This window comes from Etheostoma cragini, chromosome 21, assembly GCF_013103735.1.
Source record: "Etheostoma cragini isolate CJK2018 chromosome 21, CSU_Ecrag_1.0, whole genome shotgun sequence".
Classification (NCBI taxonomy): Eukaryota; Metazoa; Chordata; class Actinopteri; order Perciformes; family Percidae; genus Etheostoma; species Etheostoma cragini.
In genome coordinates this window covers 812,733-821,996 of record NC_048427.1, presented here as the reverse complement: position 1 = coordinate 821,996, position 9,264 = coordinate 812,733, and the positions used below count along the sequence as shown (strand labels likewise).

Sequence of the window (9,264 nt, the reverse complement as noted above, 5' to 3'; positions counted from 1 at the left end):
GTAGATGATTGGTGTGATGCTGATAGATTGTTTCAAAGACAAAAGGTCGGAAAGTTCTGGGTCCCGTGTTCATATTTCTACATAAACACACCGGTCTGATATATGTTTACATATAAAAGGAGCTGATGAATCACACCTTTTATAGCAAAACTCATTCTCACACATTAATTTGGATTTTTATAATCTTATTTAGTTATGTAGGATACTGTTAGGTAGTTTAAGCAGCGTTCAGTTTCTATGCTCCTTATATCTGGAACAAAGTCCCAGAAACCTGCAGAGCCGTCGCTACTCTCACTTCTTTTTAATCAAGGCCGAAGACCTTTCTTATTGATGCTGCCTGTTCATTTTTTATACTACACTGTAACTTTTCTCATTTTTATATTTTTTATTGTTTTTAACTGCTCTTTAACGTTTTATCTAAATCACTTTGAATTGCCCTGTTGCTGAAATGTGCTACACAAATAAAACTGCCGGGCCTTGTAACATTAAATCGACTTGATCAGAAGTAAAATGAACTGGATTTGCATCTGTTGATGAGTGAGGTGATGAAAAGATGAAATCACAATCTTCAGTAAAAGTCTTTATTATCAGCACCATTGATTAATGCAACAGTGGATCTACGCGGGTGCATTTGCTATTTAAACGACGTGGGCGCGGGACGGGAAACTGTATTAAACTAGCAAAGACACTTGTTGACAGGTATGCGGTTAAAACAGCTGGTTTATATTAATATACAGTTTAAACTTCAATAACTAGATGTAGTTTGAACTACAAATCCTAACATCAGCGCTTACCAGGTGAGGAACTAAAGCTGTGACCTTTAAATGTAAATTATGTAAAATAGCACCAACACTTAAAAACAAAACAGAGAAAATGCAGCAGGAACAGAGCAAAGAGCATAAAGGATAAGTCTGGCGATATTCTATATTTTTTCTTATTGTCAAACTAATCCCAAGAAAAGACTCAAACCTGCAATGTTTTGTCTGTTGTTTCCAACTACCTGTCTGTGGCTCTCAGCCCCAAGAACATTGGTTCCTACTCAAATCCTAAAAAAAGAAAAATATTTTTTAAATGCTCAGTAATTTCCTGAAACAGCTGGTCACTGTAGTTTTGAGCAAATATCCCTCAAACAGCAGTAACTAGCATGTTTGTTGGGGACTATTTTCAGCGGCGGATTAATCCACATTTGGTCCATCCAGTATTTGTGGCTGTAAGACGGTGTGTGTGGGGTTGAGTCAAAATTCACTACCGTGTGTGTGTTCATCTGGGGCACATGGGTACATCATTCACATGTCCCCCCCCCCTACATGTCGCCCATTGGATGGTGGAGGAGTGCAATGGAGCGCCATCACACAAAGGAAGAAGATATACAGTATATTAGGCTGTGATACAAACACAAGACTAGTTAGTGGTTACGTTCACTGTTTTGGTCTTTCCGTGGGATGTGTTGGCCGTAAGAAAAAATATACACACACGTTTCATCAAGACTTTACACTTATGTCTCATCATGATTTACAAAATGCTCCGAGATGGTCTTGAGTCCAGCTTTGGTGTGCTAGTTGCCCAATGAAAACATCCGTTATATGAGAGAAAGAGCCAAACATCACACACAAGGAGGATTCCCACGATGTGATATGAGTGAGATGCTGCTTCACCATATATATATATATATATATATATATATATATATATATATATATATATATATATATATATATATATATATATATATATATATATATATATATATATATATATATATATATATGTATACATATATATAGACACACGTAGATGCCGCATCTGGCGTGTGAGATGCCTCTCTGCCGCCATCTTGGGACAGGCATCTGACCCATTCTGACCATGGAGATCTATATTAACCAAACCTTAGTGCTATGGAATACAGCTTACAGAGGGGTGTTAAAAATGTGTTTTGCAATGTTTAACTGTTACGGACGTCTTCAATTTAATATAACAAAAATTAACGTCAATCCTTCTTTAAAGCTAACATAAAGTTAGCTTAAGCAACTGTCCTGATGCTAATGCTAGCTTGGGTCAGGTCGACATATCGCTCCAGTAAATAACAGCGGCAAATGCGGTATCTACGTATACAAATATCTATGTGGCTTCACAAGGTTGGATTGTGCTGAGTGAGGTAAGTGGAGTGGAGTGTGGAGGCTTATTTCTTGCTGGTTAGAAGGGTTTGGTACAAAGGCTTCACCACAACATGGAGGAAAAGCGAGCTATCGATGAGGTATTCCGACGTCCGCCGGTACAGGTCGGCCTCGGCCAAGAAATCGCCGTTTTCTTCCGTGCTCTGGTGGAAGTTGTAGACGTGTTTCACCACCAATTTTCCATGCTGCTGAGCCATCACGAGCACCGTCTTCTGGAAGTTCACCCCGGCGAAATCTGCGCTGGATGTGGCCGGCGTGATGATGATGCGAGGGCTCCCTCCATCAACGCGTGTCGGCTGCATGGCGCCCGTCTCTGTGTACATCGGCCTCATGCTGAGGGGTAACCAGCGTGGCGAGAACATGGCGTTCCAAGTCACCCGCTTGCTGGAGTCATGGCCGCTGGGCCCCAGCTGGGTCTGGAAGCTGGTGCTGCGGTCGTCTCGCGAGGGGTTGCTGATGATCCAGGCAGACCCCCACACTGACGACAGGTAGTTCCTGGGCATGAAGAGGCTGCAGTTTACGTCAAAGTATTTGGCCATGGCCAGTGGCGACGCCGAGTGGAACTGGTAGGACATGTATAGCAGATCACGCACCGACTCCTGATAGCGAGCCAGGACCGACGACTGGGTTTGTAGGCGGAAGAGCTCCCGTGGCGGCATCATGGCATAACGCACGGCCCTCAATGCGTTCTCAGCTGTCAAACCGTCCGGCTCATTCTGAATAATCCAGGCCTCCAGCGCCGCAAAGAGCTCCATTTCACTCTGCAGGACGAGGTCCGAGCGCTGCAGCAGGGACATGAGCAGGTGGCTGCTGATGGACACCCACTCTCCGCTCCGCAGCACCGACGACAGGTTCCAGGCCATGAACTGAAGACAGCTGTCCCTCAGAGTCACGTCGCCGGCCTGCAGGGCGTACTCGTACCAGCCCGCCACGTGTCCCGAGGAGGACTCCCGTGCCACATTCTGGCTCATGTACTGGGTGATACCCTGCTGGAGACCCATCACTTGGTACTTAGTGGCCAGCTTGTGTAGAGGTATCGCCTGGTCCAGACGCAGAGAAAGCTCTCCACAGTACAGATACCTGCTCAGAGAGAGGAAGGAGAGGTGGAGCGTCACAGCATTTGAAGCACAAAATTGACGTTTTGAACCAACTTGACAACATGCATACAGATTGTGACCTCTGAGGCTAAAACCTGTCTCAGTGCTTAAAGTGGCACCACAAACTTGGGACAGCTTCAGAGTCAGATGAGGATTCTCTGTTTGACACGTTCCTTTTCAAAAAACACACTCATTTCATTTATTGTTTACATGCAAATACTGATTAGTTACTGACTTCCGTCATTACTTTCAATATGCAGTTCTGTTAAAACGTCTAGTTTCCAATTTGATCAAGAAGATTTCATCACTGTGGCAGACCACAGGTCTAATGTAATTCAGGTTTTGATCAATGTCATTAGCATTTACAATAAAAAAAATAGATTTTGTTATTGATTGCTGTTGCGGCCCAGGCTTCTCGATGTCTTAACTGCTACCGCCGCAGCAGCAGCTGCTGATGAGCAACCCAGCAGACCACCGATCGGCCAATTGGTTTTGATGTTGTCTCATTGATTGTTTGTCTCGGATACAGGGCTGCAGTTGCAGAGTCCATCCCTCCAGAGGGCATGATAACTCAATCTAACTCTCACGAGTCCCCTAATGTTGAGATGACAATGTGATCTCACCTGATGAACTTGTCAAACACAGCAGCGCAGTCGGAGCTCTCTTTCAGGACCAGCGTGCTGCCGTTGCGGTTCAGCAGGATCTCGTCAAACACGGGGCTCTGCAGGGAGAGCACCAGCGAGTGAGACTGGATCACCTTCACCTCGTCTGCGCTGGGCGTCTCCACCCTGAGAGACACGTCGCTGCCGTTCCCCTGAACCAGCAGGGCCTCCAGGCGCTGCACCAGGGTCAGTGAGTGGCTGAGGGTGTCCCCGTCGCCGCCATTTCCATCCTGGACCTTGTCAACTTTCAGCATGGCTGGTGGAGCGGAGAACAAGGAGGAAAATGTTGAGTTATAACTAGAGATGGTCCGATATCGGCGTGTCATATATTTGATTTTGTTTCAACAGCCATGTGCAACTGTCCCTTTATGGATGTGATATGATTGCTATCTTTGTTGTTTGTGAACATTTTATGAAACATGAACAGTCACAATAAACGCTGTAAAACTTTCTTTTATTATCCAGTTTGTCAGTCAGTCAACGGAAAAAGAGCATAAAAACTATTTCAAAGTAGATTTTCTTCAGGCTAACTGAAAAAAGGCAGGTTTAAGGAGTCTCCCCCTGCAGGAATCCAGATATAAAGCAGGTTTAAGGAGTCTCCCCCTGCAGGAATCCAGATAGAAAGCAGGTTTAAGGCACTTCCGCATTTGCAGCACTTCGCCAAAGCGGATGCTTTGTCCATTAATATTAACAGTCTATGGTTACATTGGATCTTTACTCATATATTTTAGTCAATTTCTTTCACCCAGTACTGGAAAAAACAAATCTTAATCTTGTTCTTAACCCTGATGTTTTGCTCTAATCAATTCTACATCAAAAATATGAGTTTCTTTTAAGAAAATTTGCCACAAATAACATGGATGAAAACAGTCTGTGATCATCCATCAACATACCTTCCTCAGATCTTAACTACTAGTGAAATTAATTCATTATTTCTGGGGGTTTTAAACTAAAAAATGAGGTATAATTTCATTTAAATGAGGTTTATTGACGATGAATCCCAAAAACAAGTGTACAACTAGTGATAGTAAGTTGGAATGACGTTGGCCAAGAAGAATTGGGTGATCCTTTAATACTTAATGCTTAAAGAAAACCGTCAAAACAGACCATAACAAGTGCATGGTCAACAGAAAGACACACAAGGGTTAAAAGTCTTAAAAGTCAGTGTTTACTAGTGACTTTAAAAAAATAAAAAGTAAATGAAGAGGATGTTAATGAATATGTAGATTGGTGTGTTACCAGGAGATTCATTTTTTATAAATACTTCTGTTCTGGGCATGTCTTGGGTCAAGTGTTAGATATAAGTGACATATTTCTACATAAACAGACTGGTCTGATCTATGTTCAAATAAAAAAAAGTTTGTTTTTTCTGAATGATCTCGATGAGAGATCAAAGAAAAACTCCAAAAATGTCAAAAAGCATACACAAGCAAGGATTAGAACGGTGTCATGGCATGTCCTTTATTTACCGGGTCAGACAGTAGGGCAGTATCATCCAATTCTACGCCATTGATTAGTCCAGCTGCACCCGCTGAGGGATTGTGGGTCATGTTTAATTAAAGCTTTGTCTCAGCTGAGGCGGTTTTAGCACACCACCCCTCCTCCACCTCCTCTTCGCTGCAGACTGCTCTGCATTACTGGAACTGCCAGGATCTGAGCCTCGATTGGCAGAGTGCGGTTCCTCTTCCTGATTCTTAATAAATATTTGGCACTTCCTTTCTCGCTGATAAAAACGGAACACAGCACATACTCAGTCGTTGGCCGTGGTGTTCCCTTTAAATCACTGTGCAGCCCGTTTACGTAGCAGGAGGCATTCAGTTGTAGAAAGTCAGTCAGATGTCTCATTATCTGGGTGAAATCAGAATCATTTCTCTAAGGTCTAATGCTAAGATGAAGAAAGTTATTAAAAGGCCAGTTCATCCAAAAAATAAGAATAAAGTTGAAATGTTTTGAGAATTTAGTTGTAAAATTATAAGGTTTTTCGTGGTAAAGAGTTCTTTCGTGGTAAAAATCTCTCAGCTCTTACACGTTGAAATAGGCAATAGAGATGCACACAACCTGAAGTTACAGGTTCCACCAATGAGCACACTATAAGGGGCTGGGTGGAAAGGATTTAGGTTGGGAGGAGGAATATATGGTATGTTTGCCCTAATCAGCAAGTAATACAGTATGATTAATACATTTGGAAATTGGTTAGGTTGGCTCTTGATATAATGAGCAGAATAAAACCCAGACCCAGCAGCCCCGCCCCCTAAAGATTACCTTCCCATACAACTAAATGGCATTGGATTTTGACGGATCCCAAACACAGTTGTGCTCATGAGTTTAGGATCACATGCTAAAGTTGACTAGAAAGAGGAATAAAAATCATCTTTTTGAAAAATTTGGAAAAATCCAACCTTCAAGGACACCAGTTTTCTTTGTGAATCTATTATGTGTTGTCTTCTTCTTTAAAATACAGGAGGAATAAGTATGCACCCCCCTATGTTACATTCCCATAGAGGCAGGCAGATTTTTTATTATTAAAGGCCAGTAATTACATGGATCAGGACACTATGCATCCTGATAAAGTTCCCCTGGCCTTTGGAATTAAAATAGACCCCCGTGATCACATACCCTTCACCATACCTAGAGATTGGGATGTTTTTTATTTCAATTTCCTTTAAAAATAATAATTCTGCATTGCCTCCATGGGAATTTAACATAGGGGGGTGTAACGTTTCTTTTTTTTAAATACATTATTCATTCACAAAGAAAATTGGTGTCCTTAAAGGCTGGATTATTCCTATTTTTTAAATGAAGGCATTAAGATAACATTTTAAAGATTTTTGTATTCCTCTTTTTAGGAGGGGCGTAAAGTTATGAGCACAACTGAATGTTATTCATCAAAGTCAGCAAATGGAAACAGGAGACCGCTCTTCTGGTCCCGTGTAAAAACCACAGACTTGTTTTAACTTACGTTACAGACTAATATAGTTATTTTAACTCAGCCCACCATCTTTCCCTAAACCTAACCAAGTACTTTTGTTACAATTCACAACATCAACCACGTGTCTGAAACAGCCGTTTCCCAGCCTGGGCCTCTCGATGGGATGAGGACGTGTTGAATCAAATGTAATCTGGGAGAATATTTTTTAATGTTTTGATATTTTTAGGGGGGACTGGGTTGGATTCAGAGACTGGACAACTGTCCTCTGCACATAACAAAGCCCGGCATGAGGTATATTGTAACAAAAATACTGTATGTGTTCAAGGGTAAACTGAATTAAAATACAAATCTACAGTGGCAAAAACACCCTTCACTGCTCAACCGTTCTCCTAAAAACAGCCGGAGTACCCCCGTCCTCTTGTGACCCCGCCTTTCCTTCCCTAAGAACGGTCATACCGGGACTTGTTTTATTTTCTAAGTAGAAAGTAGTTCCAATGAATTCACAGTCATATCTGTGGTTTGGGTGAATCAACCCTTCAAAATTCAAATGCAACACTACAAAAATTCTCTGGTATTCACTATCATTACTTTATTACTATTACTCATTTACAATAATGCCTCCAACACACACACACACACACACACACACACACACACACACACACACATACACACACACACACACACACACACACACTAATTTTGCAGCACATTAAAAAGAAGCATAACTAGATCAGATTACCACACACAGATTGACCCAACACAACCCCATCCTGCTGGATCCTGTTGGAGTTAGTACGCGTGAGCGTGCAGCTGCAGCAGCATCGGACCTCTACTCACCTGCAGCCCCCCCGAGCAGACACAGAGCCAAAAACAGCATCCCACCATGGACCCGAGCAACGTGTTTCACCATCTTTTATCCTTCCTTCCTTCCGTCTGTCCTGTCTGGACTTCTGTGGACTCTGCTACGCAGGACGATGGGGGTCTGTGTCTGAATGTGGGACAGGGGTTCTACTCGACACATCCGGCCCACCGCATGCATGCATGCACACACACACAGACACACACACACACACACACACACACACAATCAATTGGTGGGCGGAAGCAGGCTTGGGTTGTTTCCATGACTACCACGTTGATTCTGACTTTCCTATCCTTGGGTATTAACACTTGCTGCATAGCATTGATTTGATGGGGAGGCCGCTGTGGACTGTGGGGCCTGAGGGGGTGGGGGGTGGGGGGGGGGGGGGGGGGGGGGGGGGGGGGGGGGGGGGGGGGGGGGGGGGGGGGGGGGGGGGGGGGGGGGGGGGGGGGGGGGGGGGGGGGGGGGGGGGGGGGGGGGGGGGGGGGGGGGGGTGAGAACTAATCCATCTTCATCACATTTCATGAAGAGACTGTCATCCCCAGAAAAATGCCCCCATAGGTTGTTAGTTCAAACAGCACTTACGACCCATCGTTAGGTTTCTAGTGGCGTGATAATTATGACGTAAGCCAAGCAAAATGTAAGTTTCTTTATTCCTTGACTCACCGATCACCTTCCTGTCATTGAAACATAATGTCAGCAGGTATGATGATCATATGTAGGCCGTGTGATAATGGGGATGATAAATAATAATTATAAACATACATACATAAACATACAAACCTACATCAGAGAAGATATAGACACTAAAAGACACGGACAAATACCACAACATGCAGACGATGCCAGTACAGATGTAACACAACCTTCCTGCTGGACTTCTGACCAATTTGACCCATTTTCAAAGTTTCTACATAAGAAACTTAATTTTCTTTCAACTATATTTTTCTTAAAAATAACTGAATGAAGTTGTCTAGAAGCCTATATGTAACAGAATAGGGTAATAACTCATTATTTATGCTTTACAGACAGGAAAACCAGAGGAGGAACGCAGGTGAGTTCGTAGGAGAGTGTCAAAAGTGTCAAAGAAAAACCTCCAAAGATATAAAACCATCAATAAAGTGTCAAAATATGGATGATGGAAAGACATATGTATTATATATGAATATTCAACAATCATGTGTTATAATCAACTTTTCTTGAAGATGGAGACAAACGGACTCACGTCACGTTCAGCGTCACATGAATCAGTGCAAATGAAGAAATGACTTGAATCACTTGGACTCACCGGATGTCTTTTGTCCTCCGAGGGTTAATTTCACAGCTTTATTAGCTGAGCAGCTTTGTGTGAGAGAATTTGAAATGACAGAACATGTTCTGTATTTTTATTCTAGCTACTGACTACGGGACAAAGTTCAGGCAATGAGCAACCAGATCTGTTTTCTGTATTTTTACCACATGCATTCCTGTGTAGTTTTGGTGCCTAAACCTAACCAAACGGCCCGTTTCACAACATTAACGTGTTTAAAAACTGCAG

General features: G+C 42.9%; 1 protein-coding gene across 1 annotated transcript; it reads right to left on the bottom strand.

The window, feature by feature from the left end:
- Window positions 1–1,061: 1,061 nt before the first annotated feature.
- Window positions 1,062–7,901, bottom strand: LOC117936950 (BTB/POZ domain-containing protein 17). The gene is made up of 3 exons (XM_034860490.1): window positions 7,703–7,901; window positions 3,895–4,189; window positions 1,062–3,254 (listed from the first exon to the last, which is right to left on the bottom strand). The coding sequence occupies exons 1-3, from the start codon at window positions 7,773–7,775 to the stop codon at window positions 2,180–2,182; spliced, it is 1,443 nt and encodes a 480-aa protein (XP_034716381.1). The 5' UTR covers window positions 7,776–7,901; the 3' UTR covers window positions 1,062–2,179.
- Window positions 7,902–9,264: the final 1,363 nt, after the last annotated feature.

Bases quoted from the DNA above. Each gene is read 5' to 3' on its own strand.
- LOC117936950 (XM_034860490.1), bottom strand. From the start codon at position 7,775: ATGGTGAAACACGTTGCTCGGGTCCATGGTGGGATGCTGTTTTTGGCT. The intron at 4,190-7,702 runs GTGAGTAGAGGT...CCGCTCCACCAG, and splicing joins TCTGCTCGGGGGGGCTGCAG to CCATGCTGAAAGTTGACAAG. The intron at 3,255-3,894 runs GTGAGATCACAT...CTCTCTGAGCAG, and splicing joins GTGTTTGACAAGTTCATCAG to GTATCTGTACTGTGGAGAGC.